General features: G+C 43.1%; 1 protein-coding gene across 1 annotated transcript; it reads right to left on the reverse strand.

Annotated features, from left to right (window-relative positions):
* Positions 1-1,759: 1,759 nt before the first annotated feature.
* Positions 1,760-18,320, reverse strand: SELENOP (selenoprotein P). The gene is made up of 5 exons (XM_073621839.1): positions 18,168-18,320; positions 11,211-11,426; positions 10,877-11,089; positions 6,921-7,038; positions 1,760-3,945 (listed from the first exon to the last, which is right to left on the reverse strand). The coding sequence occupies exons 2-5, from the start codon at positions 11,411-11,413 to the stop codon at positions 3,646-3,648; spliced, it is 834 nt and encodes a 277-aa protein (XP_073477940.1). The 5' UTR covers positions 11,414-11,426; positions 18,168-18,320; the 3' UTR covers positions 1,760-3,645.
* Between the last annotated feature and the right edge of the window lie 3,301 nt (positions 18,321-21,621).

A 21,621-nucleotide genomic window follows, 5' to 3' on the forward strand; every position in this document is an offset into this window, starting at 1 on the left:
GCGGTCGTCAAGTGGTTAAAGTGATGCAGTGCCGTATCGCAAAAAATGGCCTGGTCAGGAAGTGGGTAAAACCTTCCGAGGTTGAAGTGGTTAAGAAACGCACACTGCTGGATCAGTTCACAGATGCTAATAACCTGAACTTCTGCAGGGTATCCAAGCATTTCAGGTTAACCAAGCCACTTATGGAGCTTTAGGCTTGGTTCACACCATCACAAATTGGATGCGGTTTCCCCGCATCCAATTCACAATAGCAGGAGATTTTGACCGGCTCTCTATGGAGCCGGTTCACATATCTCCACTGCGGCTCCGGTGCGAATTTGCACAGGAGCTCTGTGCGTCTTTTGGTCCGTTTCAGGTTCGAATTCAGCCAAATATTCGGGCTGAAAATTATACTCATACTTTTATACTCATAGGGTACCTTGAGTACTTAACACAGAGAAGCCATGCCAGCCATGACTAAATTGCTGGCTGCCTTACACTTTTTTGGAAAAGCAGCATATCAGATGCTTGCGATAACTTACCACATGCTTTCATGTGGTATTTAATGCATACTTCGGAAAGATAACTCATGCAAGATTTTAAGGAGTGTTTGTGAATTACAGTTTTTTTTCTGACCATTGCGCGTTCTTACCGCATACTCGGATGTGGTAAAGAATCGCTTAGTGAATTGTGCCCAATAAGGCGTATCAGTGGATAGGAACAACGCCACATCCTAGTTAGTTATACAAAAATAAATAAATAAATATTTGACTTACTTAATGGGGGGGATTTATTAAAAATGGTGCACACAGAATCTGGTACAGCTGTGAATACTAAGTCAGATTCTAAGTTCAACTTGTTCAGTTAAAGTGTCACTAAACCCACATCATAAACTCTCAATAAATGGTGTATTACATGCTGTTTATACTCACTCAGTCATGGGATTCGTTTTCTGTATTCCGCAAAAAACCTGGTTGATCCTGCTGCTTTCCATCTCCACCTTCTGTCCATGTCCCCAATGCAGATAGGGATTTTGTAGAGCAGTGTTAGCAGCTCTGTATATGTTCAGTTTTCAGTGAGTTTCTATGCTAAACATTTCCTCCCTATCACATCTGAGCAGCACATGTGACTATAGAGTCACACATGTGGGCGTATACATATACGCAGTGGTAAATGATAGCCCACTCCCTCCCTCCTCCTCCATGCCCACTAATCAACTAAACACAATGGGGGCGGGATACTACATGTAGATTAATAGAGGCTTCACCTCCCTCTTATTCTAAGACACAAGCTGGAGGGGCGTAACACAACCTGTGACCGGCAGAAATCTGCCCACACCATGTTATTGCCAAAAAATAATAAGGAATTGATTTCAAATATATATTTGTATGACAATTTAAAACAGCTTATTGATATAAATCTGTTTTTTAAACATGTGACCAGTAGCAGAGGACTAGAAGCTCCTCCTGCTTATGTTTCCCTGCAGACAGACTGGGTCATGTGACAGCTGAATATTGATTAGGAAAAAAGATACTTAGATTTTTTTAATTAAAATAATTATAGTGCCATTATCCAGATACAGAAATAGAAGGGAAAATGGAAATGAAAAAGTGTGTGTTTAGTATCATTTTAAGCTTTGACAATAAAACCAAGAAGCTGATTACTATGCACAGCTGCATCAGATTCTGTGTGCGCCAGTTTTAGTAAATCTCCCCCAATGCATTAGTAGTTCTTCTACACAATTCCAGGAGAAAGAAATAACACACAGACACACAAAGACTGAACTTGTTTAAATCTTTTATTGTGCTTGTTTAGAGATGTTAGACTCTTTCACTGACCTTCTACCATACTACGCTCTTATTCCACAACACAGTTGTAAAATGTACTTCAGGTTGACTAGGATTTTATTTCCCTATAAACCATCACTGGTTACAACATTTGCTATAGAAACAACACATTCAAACTCAACTGCTAAGATCTTATATCAAAAGAAAAAAGAAAGCAGTATCAAACCAACAGGAAAAATGTATTATTATTAACCTACTATACAAAGTTTAGGATGTGTTTTTTTGGATAGATCTTTGGCTGGATGCCAAAGAAAAAAGAAAGCAGTATCAAACCAACAGGAAAAATGTATTATTATTAACCTACTATACAAAGTTTAGGATGTGTTTTTTTGGATAGATCTTTGGCTGGATGCCAAATCATAATTAAGACGCAATACTACTGTTAGCTATGAAAAAGAACTTTAAAAAAATAAAAAAAAGCAATTTGACTCAAAAAGTAAGAATTCATCTCTAGTCCGTCCTCTGGTTATGATTGCAAGTTATCAGACAAAAGCCCCTATTTTGTAGTTTCTGCTTCGGCCTTCATTAATGCAACCACAGTATCAAGAGGGCAACGAGAGAGGCACAAAAACTTGAGCTGCATGAAACCATTTCTTGATGTTAAATGGCAACTCTGGGATATGTAAATGTCTAGTGTGAAGTATACAGGCATACCCCACTTTTAAGTACCCAATGGGGTTTATTTACTAAAGCTGGAAAGTGCAAAATCGGGCTCACTTCTGCATAGAAACCAATGAGCTTCTGACCCCAGCTTGTTCAATTAAGCTTTGGTAATTAAACCTGGAAGCTCATTGGTTTCTATGCAGAAGTGAGCCTGATTTTGCATTTTCCAGCTTTAGTAAATAAACCCCATTGCGTACTTAAAAGTGGGGTATGCCTGTATGTCACTTACCTATGTGGCCTTGGTCTAAGGTAAAAAAAACCTTCAAACTTCTTGTTGTGGGTCCTGCTGCAATGTGGCCAGGTGTTAGAAGGTCCACATAGACTTCATTGGTGAGAATGTAGCACACATGCTCAAGCAGTGACTGCAGCAGAACCCACAAGGAGTGTAAATGTATGTTTATAATGATTATTTTGTCTGCCAGAAGTCAAATATGTAAGTGACATTAACCACCTCCACATACATGCACAGCACCCTAGACATCTGCTTATCCCAGAAGATTCCTGTAAATGGCTTTGATGTTAGGCCTGTATGGTTATTCCTCTGAAAGCTGGAGATACAGCAACTAAGTGCCCTGCAATTAACTGCCAAACTCTCCAGCAGAGTCAAGTCTAACCATAGTGATCTTAGGTGACAAGATTACTGACTTAGATCTTAACTAGGAGAACAAGTGGCTGTCCAACTCTTCTAGAACTTCAAATTCTGCAACTGATAGCAGATTATGCTGGCACAACTAGTTCAATAACAGCTGGAAAGCCACACGTCCTGCCTTTTGTGGGTTCTTCAGTGCAATATTTTAGCAGCCTACTGGTGCTTATTGCACAGTTCCCGTCACTGTCAGTTTTCTGTCCCCTTTGATCATTCTCAAGCGACACGATGCTCTGTGACTGAGGAATGTTTGTCATCAGGATGGGCTGCTCTGGATGTTTGTCATGCAGCGGGAGGCAGACGTCACTGTCAGGATTCTGAGGGGCTGTCTGCCAGCAGTTCCTGTCATTTGCAGGAAGCTGGGAGATCCCCCTTACACTGTCAAGTGACTCCGCTTAGTGCTGTCTGCAAAGACAGCTGTCGTCAGTGTCAGCATCAGCTGTTGGTGGCCTTTCCTGACGCCTCCTCCCAGTCTCAGAGATATTGCTTTCGTCAGCTCCTAACCTTTTTTCAGAGTTTATTTCTTAGGACTGAGGGGTCTGACTCAGCCACCCTGTTCTCACTAGGGTGCTCTGGCCTGACCTCTTCAACTTCTCCCACTCCTTCTTCATCCTGTCGGTGGTGATGCTTCCTGTGCACGTCGGTGTTTGGACCACTAACATCTGTCAACTTGTCCTCCTCTCGCTGGTGCCCATGTCTGTGATGGTGGTGGTGATGGTGATGGGGACGATGTTTAAGTGTCTCCACTGGCTCTTCCACTACCTTAACCTCTGGTGGTACATTCTCTTCTTTCTTGCACACAGCGGGAATCTACAGGAACAGATACTTTTAGTGTAACCCCTACAGTGGATTTATGATCAAATTATATTTTTACCATTTTGTCCATTTAAAAATTCTACATATTGGAGAGTTTTACAATGAGACTGCCTTAGTTTATATAATTAGAATATATTTAACAAATCCAGTGAAGATGATGGTTGCACAAACATGCACATTTGCACTCTGAACATACAAGTTTTGGCCAATGAAAGAGGCAACGGGGAGAATCTGGGCATTAGCTTTTTCTGGGGAAAACAAAAATGATCAGCTGAAAAAGCCATCCGGGCAGTTTTCCATCAAGAGTGCTTGGTCATGTTTAGTTGGAAAATGTCAGGAAGGGTCTACAAACATAGTTCCCTCAGCTGACGAAAACAGCCAATTAGGTGAACATTCTCTTTTAAAGTAAACCTGTGGGAAGGCTTTGGACATTCAAGCAACATGCATCAAGCTATCTTTAAGTCCTCAATGACCTTTGTAGCTGCAGGTACTGTAAAGTAATTAGTTATTAAAGTTAACCACTAAGGCAGGCCACAGACAGTGTGAATTTCTTTCCTGCAACCATGAGTTGCAGGAAACAAATTTGCACTATTCCACCATCAACACAGAGAATGCTGACAGGGGAATCCCTCCTGCCAAGACATTGAATTTTCCCGGCGGGGGAAGCTGTCCCTGCCGGGAGGAGACCGTGATTATTGCTAGTGGCTATAGCAGCCCCTAGTGATAATCGCAAGTAAATCTGGCAGGCTGGTTCTACCCAAGTTGATCGATCAACTTGGTACATTCAGCCTGCCCAAACACGGTTCGAATCTCGCCCAGTTCCTGCTGAACTGGCCAAGATTCGAATGAGACATTGCCCGGTTCAATAAAAACTGGCTGACATTCAGCCTGTGTATATGTCAACCAGTCCAACTGAAAGCTTATTGTTTGGCCACCTTCTGTCAGACAAACATGCTAGAAAACCAGCAGCGGTCCGGCTCTCGATCAGCGCTCTCAGCTAATGGCTGAGAGCGCTGATCGGAGTTTTCTGGTGGTGGGCCGTCCCCCTGTCAGAATACAATAGTACAGCAAGGGAGATTTCAGCACTAACATCGGATTGCTAATAGTGACTCCGACTTGAGCTGTCACATTTTTTTCGTTCAACCTGCTGGATCAAATGAAGAAGAAAACTATTAGGGTGTACCAGGATTACCTGACTCTTCTCATCACTCCAGCGCTGTCTCGGCTACAGCATCGCTCCTCTCACTTCCTGATCTCACAGGAGACACTAAGGGCAGCGGGAGCCATAGGCCAGAAGAGGCAACAGGGGACTGCTCTGCGCAATGCTCTTTTTTAATTTTATCTTTTAATATCACTTTAAAACTATATGCAATTTAAAGTGTTTGTTAAGGCATTATTAAAAGTCTATGCCCCTCTATTAGAGGCTGGCATAGCGCACTGTGCAAGTTGTATTTATAAAGGAGCGCTGTAAATACTGAATGTCAGCTGTCTTCAGGCTGGTCTCATCACTCGCGGCCGCTTTTCCAGCTGTGATAGATGTCTTTTGTGGGGAGGGCCGTGATCTCCCTCTGACATTAGAGGGAGATCACGTGGCCGCTCGTCTCCTCTGCAGAAGCCACCCATTGGAGCTGGAATGCGGCCACGAGTCACGTGAACGGCCTGAAGACAGCTGACATTCAGTATTTATAGCGCTCGTTTTTAAATACAACATACACAGTGTGCTTTGCCAGCCTCTAATAGAGAGGCTGGCAGTGACAAATTTGATATTTTAATATTAAAACAGTAGCGGTGGGGGGGCAGGGCTGGGCCGGAGACAGACAGGGAGGAAGGGGGGGGGGGGGTGAGGGTGGAGAGCAGAGAGCAGGCAGCCTATCACAGAGGGAGGCATTTTGACCACGGTGATCAGGGCGGAGCTGCCTTGGTTATTGTGGTCTGTTTAGAGAAGGCATACAGAAAGTGGTAGGTTTAGGGTTTTTTTTTTTACAGTTTAGAGGGGGGGCAGATTACATAGTACAAGCGCTGTGCTATCTGCTTTAAGGGACCAGAATCAACATTTTTTTTTTTTTGGGTTAAACGCTTTAAGGCTACGCATGTTAGGCTCATGTCACACTAGGCAATCTGTTGCTGGCAAGTAGTTAAGAAAACAGCAACACTAACCTACATTTATGATATCTCTTCCTCACTGGCCAAACCCATGACATGTTGCTCCACTGCTGCTTTCCTTATGGTGATTCTGCAGTGTTTTGGCCAGTGAGGAAGCAATGGTGTAATCTCTTTAGCAATCCCGGTGCGTGCAACTTGCTATTAGTTACAGAACAGGTTTCTATTGCTCTCTCTGCCCCTATTGAGGAAATACTGTTCAGTCTCTGCCCTAGTGATCCCTAGAGGACACAAAATAATCTGAGAAGTTGTAACTCTGCTATGTACAATCAATTCAAATTAAACATTTTTTTACTAAAAGGCTAATGCTGGCTACATACTATACAATTTACGTTAGATTTTTTTTCTTTAGATTTACCAAAACATGGCATGAGGTCGTTACCAAAAGACTTTCAATTGTATTCAGGCAGGCCCTTGCACTACATAGTTGAAGGTAAATCTAAGGGAAATCGAACAACAAAAGTTGCATAGTGTGTATCCAGCTTTAGACTGCTAAAATATTAATATAGCTTTGGGTGTAGTTGAGAGTTACATAGTAACATTATAGCTGTTTTATTTATAAACTATTAGTGTCATTTTAAATATTCATTAACTTGTGCATTGCCCTGGTTAGATGCTAGCTGTAAAGGTTTCAAGGGAAGTCTTACAGCACTGAGATTTACAGTTTATTGTTTGTTTTTTCTTTTTTTTTTTTTTTTTAAATCCCAAAAATGCTTTCCCTTTAAAAAAAGAAAAGGAAAACAGATTTTATCTAATTACACTCATTATAACCATGACATGTTGTTTTTCATAAGTGGAATCAACAATACCTGGTGTTTGCAGTCTCCACAGGTGTTTTCATAATAAACTGACTTTATTGCATCCTCCACATAACTGAACTGCAAAAACGCGTAGGGAAGCTCAATGTGTTTCACCAGGCGCCCACACCTGAAAAAAAAAAAAGTAGAAAATTAACACATTTCCTATTATGAAGTTAACATGACCATCCAGTTCCGATTATACTAATATGTTGGCAACTTCTAAAGGCCTTTGTTTTAAAGATTTTCCACTCAGCTTGGTTCCAAACAAGCTGTGTCTGGAAACAGGTGACATTCGTCACTTTTTAAAAAAATAACAAACATGTCACACTTACCTGCTCAGTGTAATGGTTTTGCACAAAGCAGTCCCGATCCTCCTCTTCTGGAGCCCCCTGCTGGTGCTCTTGGTTCTCCCAACATCCTCTGAGTGCCCCATAGCAAGCTGTTTGCTATGGGGGCACTCATGTGGGCTCACTCCCCACTCCCAGTCAGCTCTATGTGTCCATAGACAAACACAGGGCGGCTCAGCCCTGCCCCGGCTACCTCCTCACAGGCTGTGATTGACAGCATCAGGAGCCATTGGCTCCCACTGCTGCCTCTGAGCCTGTGAGTTGGGAGCTGCGCTGCTGTTCTTAGACACAGTTTTTGGACCGAAATTGGGTTCAGGTAACTATTATTTTTTGGTGGGTGAGTGGGAAGCTGAAGCTGGAAGGTTCTCCAGGCACCATCTTTCCTAGTCCAGAGGGCCTCCACGAGCCCCCTCTCATAGTCCAGGGCCCCCAGACACCTGCTGCCCTAGTCCAGGGCCTCCAGACACCCCTCTCCTAATCTGGGACCTCCAGACACCTCCTCACCTAGTCAAGTATCTTCCTTGTACCCCCCCATCCCTGTTCCTTTGCCACACCAACCATCATTTCCTAGTCAATGGCCTCCTCTGCACCCACCCCCATAGTCCAGGGCCTCCTCTGCACTAATCTCCCAGTCCAAGGCCTCCTTTACAGCCCACGCCAAGTTAAGAGCCTCTTCTGCACCCTGCTCTCTGAATCCAGGTCCTTTATCAACCCCACTTTTCAAGTCCAGGGCCTCCTCTACACCCCCCAGTCCAGGGCCTCCAGTGTACTCCCCTCCTAGTCCAGGGCCTCTTCTGTATCCCCCAGTCCAAGGCCTCCTCTGCACCCCCCAGTCAAGGGCCTCCTGTCTACTCCCCTTTTAGTCCAGGGCCTCATTTGGGCGCCTCCTCTGCACCCCCCTCCCCCCAGTCCAGGGCCTTCTCTGCACTCCCCAGTCCAAGTTTAATTAAAAACGAGATTTCACTTTAAGCAAACCCATCTAAAATATTCTGGTAACTTGAGTAAAATGCAGACAAATGCCACTTTAAACATTTCATGGGTGCCCAGACATCCCTGTAGCTAGGAGTGCTCTTATATAAATTCTGCTGTTGAGGTCAAGTTCTGCCTCACTCCCTTCTATTCTTACTGCACCTCTCTACTGGTCAGTGATGGCGCATGAATCACAATGATGGACCAATAACGATCAAGAAGATCTTTGCATTTTATACATGTTAACAGTTAAAAAAAAAAAATTTTAGGAAAGAATGGGTTTTCTTTTTGCAAACAAGTTTCATGGAACAATATGGGGCTACCAAGATAATACGAGTATTCTCTAATTGCTGGCAACAAGATGAAACTGTCTGTACAGACCACGCTTTTTAAAGTAGACAAGCAAATTCTAAACCCTGGACAAACTGGATTATTCTGGGGTCTGTGAAAGCACAAGAAATCAGTTTATAAGATACTAAAATTATTAGCAATATTATTACATTTGTAGCACCCTCCTAGATAGGTGCTAGGAATTAGGTAGTTAACATTAGTGTGTGTTTGCGATAGGTAAATTTAGTTGCCACACTGTAGTTAGTGGCTGTAATTGTTTTATTAGGTAAAAGCAGAATTTGCTCACTGTACTCAGTGAAGCTGCAATCTGCTAGTCAGGTCTGCTCAGTGTGTTCAGCTGCTGCCAGTCTGGCCCAAAGCTTCCTCTCTATCAGGGCTGAAACAACTAATCAATATAACTGATTACGAAAATAGTGGACAACTATATTCATATTCGATTAGTTGGTCATCCAATTAGTGTGCCCGCATACAGAACACAATATTTGTTTACATATCAGAAAATACAGCGCAGCACACATACAGCTCTGTACTCCATTCATGCATGTCAGTATACACAATGCAGCACATATACATGTCACAAGTGCTTGAAAACTTGTGAATGTGTGAGGAGCAATACCTCTTAGGACATGTAGTCCTGGGCAGGAGAAGGAAGTGAGTGATTCTAAAAAGGCAGAAGGTTTTTTTTTCATTTGAAAGTCATACGGAAATTCGTTGTACATTCAATGAATGGACAAATGGCATTTAAAAATTGCACTTGCTTTTAACATACAATTTTAAAATGAATGTAATATCTGAACCAAAACCACATACACTGTCCAAACATTTGTTAGTTCAAGAAAAGCTTTATATTCTGCTGTTTCAAATTTAACTGTCTCTGTGGTCGAAAATGAACGTTGATTTGACCCTACTAACAATTACAAAATCGAACAAACTTTCTCAAAATGAAAATTTTGAAGGAAAAATGTGTTCGTGTATGGCAAGATAAGTGACAGCGGGCGCAGGTAGTTTGCATCAAGCTACCCACCTTTGACAAGGGAGCCTTTAATGCATAATATTATATTACAATCCTGACTTAAAATCTGCAAAACAGTGTTTTAGGTCTGGAGTCATGATATGTACCTCTAACTGTATATACCGTATATTGTATGTATATACTGTATATATCTTCTATATTTTATTCTCAGAGTGGATTAGATATTTTATTCCCTAACCATATAGATGGTTATTAATATTTAACACGGCATATAAATGTTCAAGAATATTTTTTTTTTACTTTAGTTATTAACTAAATTATACACCAAACCTTTTTTGAGGTTTTTATCTAATTAAGCGATACAATAATCGGCCATTGATTATGAAAATAATCGTTAGTTGCAGCCCTACTCTGTATCCAAGGAACTTGAGAAGTTTCTGAATGATAGGTGTGAAGCTATGCAGATGGCAGCATGAATTTTGATACAGGCCTGGCCTATCTCAAAGAGGCAGGCTCTGATGGCATGCTGGGAGACTGCATATATTCTGTGAGCAAACTGAGCTCAGGGTCTTTTCCCAGAATGGATTGGTCCAGCCTGGGGGGCATGCTGCCTTCCCAGGTACTGCTGCTATGTCTGCTGTCGTGAGGTGGGTGACCTGAGCGCCTGGAAGCTGAGACCCTGGAGCTAAAAAAAGCTGACTGAGGGGATGCTGTCCACAGAAGATCTAGTATCACCAGAGTAAGGTGTCACTTGGAAGTTGTAAGGAGGCAACCAGCTGTTCCTTGGGCCATGTGTGAGTACAGACATTCTGAAAGATCTTGGGGACCTTTGTACTCTTTCCAGCCCTCTGGTGCTAGAGAAAGTCAGCTGTGGGTATATTAAAGGCGGCACCGGCTTGTGTCCTGAAGAGCTTTGTCAACCTAACCTACTACTTAAAGGGACTCTGCTCACAGTGAACTACTACTACCTTAAAGTTGAAGTCTACTGTGTGCTACAAGCAAACGCTTTCATATAACTTGTGCTGAAGAATACCTCCTCAGTTGTACATAGTTCTTGTTTTTGGAGTATCCCACCTACTTCCCTTAACCCTATCCAAGTTCTCCAAAAATAAAAACCACAAAACAACACTTCTAGACTGGTCATTGAAGAAACTTGTGAGTGAGCCTGTGTGCCTGGCTGTGGGGCAAAGCCTGTGGGGAAGACATGGACAGTAATCCTGCAGCTCCTACAGAAGTAGCGCGACACATTTATGGTTTTGCCTTGTACCATTACATTTGTCATATGCTACTGAAAATAAATATACACATGGATGGCATCAAATCACCTGTCATAAATGAGAAAGTCATTTTTATTCCCCTTCAGTAGACTCCAGACGTCGGGCTGCTCCTCTTCTTGCTGATACACCGGAATGTTTTCCGGGATCCTGGACTTCAGCTCGTGGTATTTCAGACGTGAGTGTTCATCTTGGTGGTTGATGACCATAAAGGACACGTTTGTATAGTGTTCATTATCCAACTTCTGCTGCAGTTCTGCCAAGCTGATAAAATCAAAGTTACAAGTTTAGACAAACAACATCCTATTTTTGGTATACTATACGTGCAAACTAGAATTTAACTTCTTTCTAATAACTGTGCTAAACTGAGAGCATTGTGTCCCACCTGGAAGCTTGCAGCAGGCACAGGTATCAGCTTGCTTGAAGAAGTGCCACAACGGTGACTGTTCCATCTGCATCCAGCATGGGATTATGGCTTCCTATCTTCCAGTCGGGTGGTTTTTTGCACAGCGTTCGGTGACCCTGGCTCTCTGCTCCTCCCCAAGGGAGAAAGCAGAGAGCCAGGGCAAGAGCAAAGCCTTTCCACATGGTGGGGCCTCACCTGCAAAAGACAAGCACATGGTCAAGATGAATGCTATGAACCATCAAAGAAACAAGAAAAGAGTCTCAGCTACACATAAAGGCATGAAAAAAAGAGTTGAATGAATATCATGCAAAGCTAAAGCTAAATATCACAAAAAGTTGAACATATGGCAAGCTGGTTTTTCCATGTAGCCAACCTCTGAGCAGATATAAATGTTTGTCCTTGTCCTGTTGGAGATAATTCCTCTTGATTTATGTCCTGACCTATGTCATTGTTGGATGGGATCTGAACCACTTGTTTCCGCTGTTGTCTCTATGTATTACTTTGCAGAATGTACTAGGGGTTTATGTCAGTGTCTTCCTAGTGGATGTTTCATAGAAAGTTGCGCTCACAGCAATGCCTTGCTGGTCACTTGGACAAAAAACAAACTCTACATAGATAGCAATAACAAACAGATAGGAATTTGTGTATTTGACTTTCACATTTTGACATTTTTTATTCTTCCATTATTTTATTTATGGGAATTGGTGGATTAACCATTATACATTACAGTTTTAATAGACTAGGCGTAAAGCACAACTACTGTGATGTGTAGCATATGAGGAAGCAAAGCCTGCCTATGTAATGAGCAAATATTGTGACTGTTTAATGCAATTCTATCAATAAAATTAAAATTTAAAATAAGTATTTCCCTGTATAGGTGTATAGGTGGGACCGGCCTGAAGATAGTTGTAAAATGGTATTTAAATGCCTCGTTTTAATAAAACACATATACAGTGTGGTATGCCTAGCTATAATAGAGGGGCTAACAGTGACCATTTCTAGTATTTTTTTTCTACGAGCGGTGGCGCGGGGGGGAGGGGGGGGAGACACACACAGACATGGTGCTGACAGGCAGGGAGGAGGGAGAGCAGAGAGGAGAGCTGTGGATGATGGAGGGAAATACTTTGACCACCACTGTAGTCAGGGCTCAGCAGCCCTGATTATTGTGGTCAGGACACAGAGGGGGCATAGGAAGTGGCAGGATCAGGCAGATTTTATACAGTTTAGAGAGGGGCAGATTAGACAGCACAAGCACTTTGCTGTTTAATCTGCTTTATGGGAACAGGATCTCTATTTTTTTAGGGTTATAAACATTTTAAAGAAACAAATTAAATTCAGTGAAATGGAACTCAAAAAGTAAAGTTAGGCCAGGTTATATGGAACATATGGAACATGTTAATGGTGCCTAGTGACTATCCTGAAAAATGTCCTTTTTTGTCTTGCATTCCTTCGAAAAATTAGCAGTGTGCTTTCTAGTATGTGTGGGTGCCAAGGCACTCTTGTGCCTCCAGCCTCATAGCTGTATTGCTATATATAGCCATGCGTCTAAATCTCCCTTGCCTCTGAAGCCTGATCCGCACTCAGATAGAGGCTACTGACAGGTGGCGAGGAATCAATGTGATGCCTCTTTACCGCCTGTTTTAACCCTGTTTTGGATGACAACCCCACCAATCGCTACAGATCAGGTCAACTTTGCTGCGGATGTGAAGCGAAGCACTGTGCCCGTGGCACGCAAACATTCCTGATGGGGGGGGCAGTTGATGGGTGGCAGGAAAGTGGCTCAACCGTGCATTGCTGCCACCCTTCATCCGCAAGTCTAAACTAGGCCTATATCTGCAGTGTGAGATCTAAGGCACTCTTGCCACTAGTCATAGGAGATTTGACGTGAGATCTGGATATGTTACTACTGTACTCCTCACTGTTCTCCTTGCCGGAGGCTCTAACGTGAGGAAACAAAACCCTCCACCAAGGTGGCCACCTCCACTCAAAGACACAGTGCAGTATAAGGGCCATGTCACACCACTGCAGTAACACACACGTTACATGCATTGGTGCAATGAAATGACATTAGTCCTAAATGACACCTCAAAGCACCTTCTCAATGCATTACCATTGCAGGGCAGCACACCATGGGCCAATACCCAGCCAAAAACTCTTGGTACGTTAGGCAGCCCAATCAAACAGTGCAACAGTGTGAATGGGGCCTTAGGCATAGTAGGTCAATATTTGGGGAAAGATCAGCTGCAAGGTGACCAAGAAAAATAGTGGTGGCTTTGCCCTGTCTTTTTCTGGACGCAGCTTCCAGAGTTCAGTTCCTCTTTAGGACTTTTAGAATCTGGCAGAAAAGGATTCATGCAGATGGATACAATGTTCCAATCCATCTATGTTGTTTACACACCTGCCCTGGCAGGTACCTAGAGTACAAAGCAAACAATGTGCTGATTGCATAATACCGTTTCATGCAAGAACAGTCAGCTGACCAAATTAAGACAGCTTCCGTCCAATTCACGTAGGTTTATTATTGCTGCCTGCACTATTCTACAGGTTGTTTTGCCCATATCAGATTTCAGGTTTATAATCTCGCTGTTCTATTAGATGTACTTTTCTTTTTTTTTTCTCACATTAAATGTTCTGCCAAGCCATGAATGGTAGAGGTTAACCTGACCCAAACAAAATAATGTTAGTGCACAGAGTCAAAGTGAAGTCAGAATTTCTGCAAACTTTCTCTGGGTGAGAGACTCTAGTCTAAGCATTGGAAGATAGGCATGGAAGCCAGGGAACTAGCATTTTTAGAAGAAGATCAAAAAAAAAATACCAATCCCTCTATTTCCTCATAAAATGTTTAATTTGGCAAAACAATTTAGCTTCAAAAAGAGAAAAGCATTATGTTGTATGCTTCTTGTACGTTCATCATGGAAGTTAGAGTAATTATTTATTATATATTGGAGTATAATAACTGATTGGTTACACTGAAATCCTAAGCGGTGCTGTCAGCCCTTCCCCTTTCACTCCTGCTGGACTACAGACCACCCCCCACCCATACTTAACATTGCTTTAAGAAAGGCCTGGATCCTTTCCTAAATGCACATAATATAACTGGATACTAATATTTATAGGTAAAGTTGATCCAGGGAATATCCGATTGCCTCTTGGGGAAGGAGTTTTTTTCCCCCACTGGAGCAAATTGGATGATGCTTTACTGTTTTTTATTTTTTTTTGCCTTCCTCTGGATCAACTGTAGGTATTGCATAGTTTATGTGGAGGCTTTCTATTTGTTTGTGTTGGTTTTCCTTTCCTCTGTTGGTACAACCAGACTTACTATGTAACATAAAGAGGTGGTTTTCTGTAATCCAGACAGAGCCGACAACACTGTGTGGGATTTTAGTGCAGCACAGACAGGGTTGTCAGCTTAACCCCTTAGAGCCGGTGCCTGCCGACCCTTTAAGAGCTTAGGTATGCCGGGAGGTGGGGTGGGGCTTACGATCATATGACCTCTGTAATTGGCTGTGTCGGCGGTCACGTGATCAGAAAGCTCCCAATCGCAAGCAGCGAACGGGAGCTTTCAGTTAGCTGCCAGTAACTGTGGCGGGAGCGTGCAGGGGCGCATGCTCTCGGCACATCGCTATCGCACGCAAACATGTGGCCGCTCACCGCCAAGACCCGGCTGACGAGAGGCCGCATATTTGCGTGCGATTGGCGCCTAGCGATTAAACAGAAAAGTCAGGGTTGTGCTGGCTTTCAGGTATTTTTCTTTATAGAGACCTCACATGGGGGGACGTGCTTGTATTGATGTATTCAATGGATGTACTGAATGCCCAAAACTAAAATAAAAATCTTGGCGATATATACATTTTAATGCCCTATGCATAAGTGCATTAGATGCATAATTTAGTTGTTGATGTTATATGGTAAGAACAAATGTAAATCATCTTCTTGTTTATGACCCAGCAGTAACAAAGAGGGGTCATCAACTCTCACAGTCCCTTTGTTAGAGACAATGGTACACGACTCACTGGGTGCCGGGCTTGGTATCCTGAAGCATGACCATAAAAAAACATTGGGGTTGATTTACTAAAGGCAAATAGACTGTGCACTCTGCAAGTTCAGTTGCTCCACTGCTTAGCAAGTGAATTAAGCTTCACTTTGCAAAAAATACCCAATCACATGCAAGGAAAATTTAAAAAAAAATGCATTTTTCTTTGCACATAATTGAGCAGTGGAAGTCAACAGAGCTTCTCCTCATTTACTAAGCTCTGGAGACTATTTGCTCTATTTTGCCAGCCTTTAGTAAATCAACCCTAATGGTTCCTACATAAAAATCATTGCACTCTATGGTTTCATTGTCATACTTAACCACTAGAGGACCAGCAGTATAACTGCGGCAGGCTGACTCCCCTGGGCAAATTGCCGTAGCTGTACGTCGGCCGCTTTAAGACCACTAGAGGGCGCGCACCCGCGGCGCGACGATGGAGCCGATGCTCGCGCCCGGCGGCCGCGATCGCTCCTGAGAGAGACAGAATGGAGATCTGTCAATGTAAACAGACAGATCTCCGTTTTGTGAGGAGAGAGGAGACAGATCTGTTGTTCATACTAAAGTATGAACAGCAATCGGCCTCCTCCTTCAGTCAGTCCCATCCCCCCACAGTTAGAACCACACCCTAGGACACACATTTAACCCCTTGATCACCCCCTAGTGTTAACCCATTCCCTGCCAATGACATTTATACAGTAATCAGTGGCTATTTTTAGCTCTGATCGCTGTATATTTGTCAATGGTCCCAAAAAAGTGTCCGATCTGTCCGCCGCAATGTTGCAGTCCCGCTAAAAATCGCAGATCACCGTCATTATTAGTAAACAAAAAATTCTAAAAAAAAAATGCCATAAATATATCCCCTATTTTGTAGACACTATAACTTTTGCGCAAACCAATCAATATACGCTTATTGCGATTTTTTTTTTTACCAAAAATATATAGAAGAATATATATCGACCTAAACTGAGTAAGAAATTCATTTTTTTCTATTTTTTTAGGGGGATATTTACTACAGCAAAAAGTAAAAAATATTGCTTTTAGAGGAGGGCAATTTTCTAGTAATCAGACCACTATTTCAATATTTTCAGTTGCTTCTTTGAGTACATGCAATGTTCTAAAACATTCTAGCAGGATCTCTAGTTGCAGCTGAAGAACCTGAAAAGCTGTATTTTTCGATTTCCATTTTGCTTATCTTTTCAAGTCAGCAGGATGGCCAGCAGCCAGGAATATGTGTGGTTATAAGATAACATGTCCTATCTCACATATCTCACAGACATGCCCTGACTTTATGTAACAATTTACAGCCTTATTTCATAAACAGATATCATAGAGTTTTTAGGTGGCAGTAACACACAGCAACCAATCAGAATCTTTGCATTATTGCAATACGAGGTGGCGTGAACAGTATACAACTGTACGTGTCCTTGCATTGAAACTATGCATATCAGCACAGCTCTGTGGAGTCCTAGGGGTTATTTTGATAATGGCAAATAGACTGTGCACTCTGCAAAGTGCAGTTGCTCCAGAGCTTAGTAAATGAGCAAAAGATCTGCTGACTTCCATCGTCCAATCACGTGCAAGCAAAAATGCTGATTTTTTTTTAGTTTCCTTGCATGTGATTGGGTATTCTTTGCAAAGTGAAGATTTACCTTGTTTACTAAACTCTGCAGCAAATGCACTTTGCAAAGTGCACAGTCTATTTGCCTTTAGTAAATCAACCCCATTGCATGTACCTCATGGTTTACATACACTTTAGCTTATCTATTTTAACAGCCAAGCATTTTATGACATAGACCCCTTTCACACTGGGGCTACGGCTGCGTTAGCGCTAAGGCGCCACTGGTTTTAAGCGACGCTTTAGCGCTGTTAAAGCGTCGCTTTTCAGCCGCTAGCGGGTCGCTTTTAACCCCAAAGAAGGAGTTAAAAGCGCCCATGTTGCGGAGCTTCCGAATCGCATTTCAAGTGCTTTGGAAGCGCTGCCCATTCTTTTCAATGGGCAGGGCGTTTTGGGAGCGCTGTATACAGGGCTCCAAAACATGCTGCTTGCAGGACTTTTCCTAACGTCCCGCAAGTGCACCGCCCCAGTGTGAAAAATCACACTGAAATAAATGAGAGGTGGTTTTCAGGTGCTTTACAGGTGGTATTTCTAGTGCTAAAATGCCTCATTGTGAAAGGGGTCTTAGGCAGGCCATAGATGGATTGAAATTTGCTGGTACAGCAGGGACCGACCATATTTGGATCCATCTATAAGCAGGCTGGTCTCTCGATAGACTTTTGTACATCCAGCCTGTTGGAAAATATTTCCTCTATCTGCATGGAGTTTGCATGCTTGTCTTTCACTTGAGTTTCCTCCAAAACTCCAAAGACATGCTGGTAGGTTAACTGGCTCCTGTCCAAACTACGTGTAGGGGACTTAGGGACCTTAAATTGTAAGCTCTAAAGGGCAAAAAAACAGATGTATGTACAGTTATTGTTGGTTCACACCACGACACGCACAGGCGCGACTTTTAAAATGATGGAGGACCAAACTACGTGGTACTACGGTACCATGCATCTTGGTGCCTGCACGCGTTGCGTTGGGGTGCCATTAACAATTAAATGCTTCAGCACGCATCTGCAGATGGCAATGCATTCCCACGTGGAGTAGGAAATGCGCACAGAAACGCGTGTTGCAACTGGTGTGAACGGACCCTACAAAAACAAACCAGCTGCAGCACCCGGTAAAAGGAATGCTGGGTGTCCTTAAAGGGCCCCCAACTGCTTTGCGTAGCTGCGTAGCCATCATCACAAAGTTTCAGTAAAGTTTTCTAGAAGCCAGAAGAGCTGAGAAGAGTTTGTAGAGGAATAAAAGCTGCAGAAAAAGATTAGAGAATAGCAAGTATCATTAACATGCAACAGCTTACTCTGCCCCTTGGTCCTCCGCAGACTGCTGCTCTGCACAATGGGCCGTCTCCTCCCTATTTATACTCAGCTTGTTTATCAGTCTGCACACAAAGTCCAACCTAGTCATGTGAGGCGGCCCTGGAAATACAACTATTGCCTCACAGGCTTCTAACAGAGAGAAAATGCAAAGTCTGCACACAGAGCCCTCAACTGAGCCCCTTCCTGAGGAATACCCCAATATAAGAAATATGCCAGCCTTCCATTATAGAAATAAGACACATTTTACATGCCATTGTCCCCTGTGTGCTGCAATGGATCACTCCACACAGAACAGGGAGCGCCCTGACCTTCACATTCCTTCTGTGCCCCATGTCTTAGGGAAGATGAGGCTGCTGTGTTTGCTGTTTTGCTGCCTTTTATTAGCTTTTTACAGCCTATTCGGTATAACACATAGCATTTGGAAGACATGGGACACAGTGGCACTTTTAAAGGATGAGTTCACCTTTAGGGAAAAAATAATAAATGTGCAGGTTTCTGCAGAAACAAATGTGAATGTATTATTTTTTTCCTACAGGAGCCTGCAAAGCATTGCACCCGTGATCACCACCCGTGGGTGCAGCGCCAGGCTCCTGCACTCTCTTACCCTCCAGCTCTGTGCCCGTACCACCGTACCAGCTTTCACTTAGAAAGCTGGAGAGTGAATGGACAATACACATACACTATATTACCAAAAGTAATGGGACGCCTGCCTTTACACGCACATGAACTTTAATGGCATTCCAGTCTTAGGCTGGCCATACATGATACAGTTTTCTTATTCAATTTTCTTTGGATTTAAAGTGGTTGTACACCCTGTACAACCACTTTTACCTACAGGTAAGCCTTCATTAAGGCTTACCTGTAGGTACTTGAAATATCTCCTAAACCTCCACGGTTTAGTAGATATTTACAAAAGACCCGAGCGCCGATGACTACGGTGCATGCACACTTTAGAAAGGGTACATCGTGCCGTTTCTAGAAGGGGTCATGCCGTGACAAGCACGGGAGTGATGTCACGCGACTCTGGCCAGTCACAGAGCCGGAAGGAAGAGGGGCGAAGATGGACGCTCCTGGCTAGTGGGGACAACGGTGACATTGCGGGCTTCGGTTTCAGGTAAGTGACACATAATGGGCTACTATGTGATGTCACACCGGCTCTCTCATCCTTCTAAGCATTAGGATAGACCCGTATTCCCTTTCTTTCTATGCTTTTCTTTCCCTTCCCCTTTTTCTGTCCTTTTATTTATCTGTTTTGAAGACCCATGGAAATGACATTGGAAGGATACTTACCCTGTTTCCCCGAAAATAAGACCTAGCGTGATTGTCGGTGATGGCTGCAATATAAGTCCTACCCCCCAAATAAGCCCTAGTTAAAGTCCTTGTAGGTCTTATTTTCAGGATAGGGCTTATTTTCCGGGAAACAGGGTAGGGCTTATTTGGGGGGTAGGGCTTATATTGCAGCCATCACCGACAATCACGCTAGGTCTTATTTTCAGGGAAACAGGGTATCTCCTATTTTATTTTATTATATTAATTATAGATAAGTTTATCTTATGTTTCTTCATATTGGACTAGATATTTCTGTCAAAACATTTTTTGACCGGGGGGGTTTTGGGTCATGGAGGGGGTGGAGGGTTCGCTCCTACGGCACAGTATGATCCCACTAGGGGTGCCGGGGGTTGGGTATACCCCTATTTCCTCGGTGCTATCCACCAGACCAGTTTACCTAGTAAGTTGGTCTAACAGGAATGGAAGGTCCATTTTCATTTTGCCTCCAATTGTTAATAGCTTATTGTCATGAACTCGTCATTATCCAGGATTTAGTGTTAATGAACCTTTAAAACAATTATTAAATGTATCGAATTGTATTCTATATATTTTGAAAATAAAATATTTTAAAAGCAAAAGAATTAATTTGCTTTTAACATTTTATTCTGAAGTGAAAGGACTTTACCAAACGAAAACCACATACACTGTTGTAGAAATTTTAAAGTCCTGTTGTTCCTGGGGAAAGAAGCCCCTGAATGCAATTACATGAGGAATATTTCACACCGAACATCAGTGAATAGAATATTTCTGGTTTTTTTTTTTTTTTACAAGTGGAAAGCAGGCCATAGATGATATGATTTTTTATCTTTCAACCAAGGGTTGCAGGAAAGAACATTGCTTGATTCCCCCATCAACACAGCCAGTTGTGTTCTCCAGGCGGGGGGGGGGGGGGCACACACAATATGTATTGCCCATGGCTATAGTTGCTGGTAATACTCTCATGCTAGAAATCTGACATGCTGGTTGTACCCAAGTTGATTGATGGATCAACTTGGGTACAATCGGCCTGCCTATACAGGGTTCGAATCCCTGCTGAACCAGCCGAGATTCGAACCGTCTATGGCCAGCTTAAAGTTGAACTTTAGGCAAGGCACTAAAATTGGTGGACAGGCAGGATTTTTAATGCCGAAGAGACATGCTTTGTCTCTTCTGCACTAAAGCTACTTACCTTCCTGTCTGCCCCTGTACAGTAAGCCGCACATGCGCAGATCACTGTACAAATTTGGCAATTCCGAATTCGACTGAATTCCCACGCATGCGCAGGAGTGATGTCTTCCCCGCATGGCCAGTAACAGCAAGCCGTCCGCCTGAAGATATCAGCGGCCGGGCGGGGAGCTCAAGAATGCCGCATCGCCTGAGCTAAGGTGAGTATTGTTCTGCTTTAACTGGTGTTATATACATTCTTTACAAATAGATCACCCATTAGTCAATAACAGATATGAAGGACAGCAAATTATGCACTATTTGTCTGGTAAACATCATTCAGTCTTGATTAGTATATTTCATACACAAATAACATTTGTTTCATCAAGCAGTGTTTGCAAGAGACCACTTAAAGTGGAGCTCCACTCAAAAGGGGAAGTTCCACTTGCTTGCATCTCCATTGCCACATTTGGCACTTTTTAGGGGGGGACGGAGCAGGTACCTGGTTTTGACAGGTGCAGCCCCCCTCCTTCCCCTGCAGTCTTCTGGGACACATCACAGGTCCCAGAAGACTACAGGACCATTCACAAGGTGCAGCTCCACTTGTGCATGTGCAGTAGGAAACCGGCTTCAGTTCCTGTTTCCCTCTTCCGGAGCCTGCACCGAAAGCCGTTTGAAGAATCTGCTTGGGTGAAGACATTGTGGGATCCCTGGACAGGTAAGTGTCCTTATTCTAAAAGTCAGCAGCTACATTATTTGTAGCTGCTGACTTTTAATTTTTTGGGGCGGGGGAGCCTGGAGCTCCTCATTAACCACTTCCCGCAAACCACCGTAGCTGTACGTCGGTACTTTGACATAGTATCTGGGGGGTTATGGCAGCAGATAGTTGCCATAACCCCAGTATTTTCTGAAAATGGCTGGTGGGCCTCTTTATGATAACTGTGGTCTCTGCGGTGGATTCAC

Source organism: Aquarana catesbeiana, linkage group LG01, assembly GCF_042186555.1.
Source record: "Aquarana catesbeiana isolate 2022-GZ linkage group LG01, ASM4218655v1, whole genome shotgun sequence".
Classification (NCBI taxonomy): Eukaryota; Metazoa; Chordata; class Amphibia; order Anura; family Ranidae; genus Aquarana; species Aquarana catesbeiana.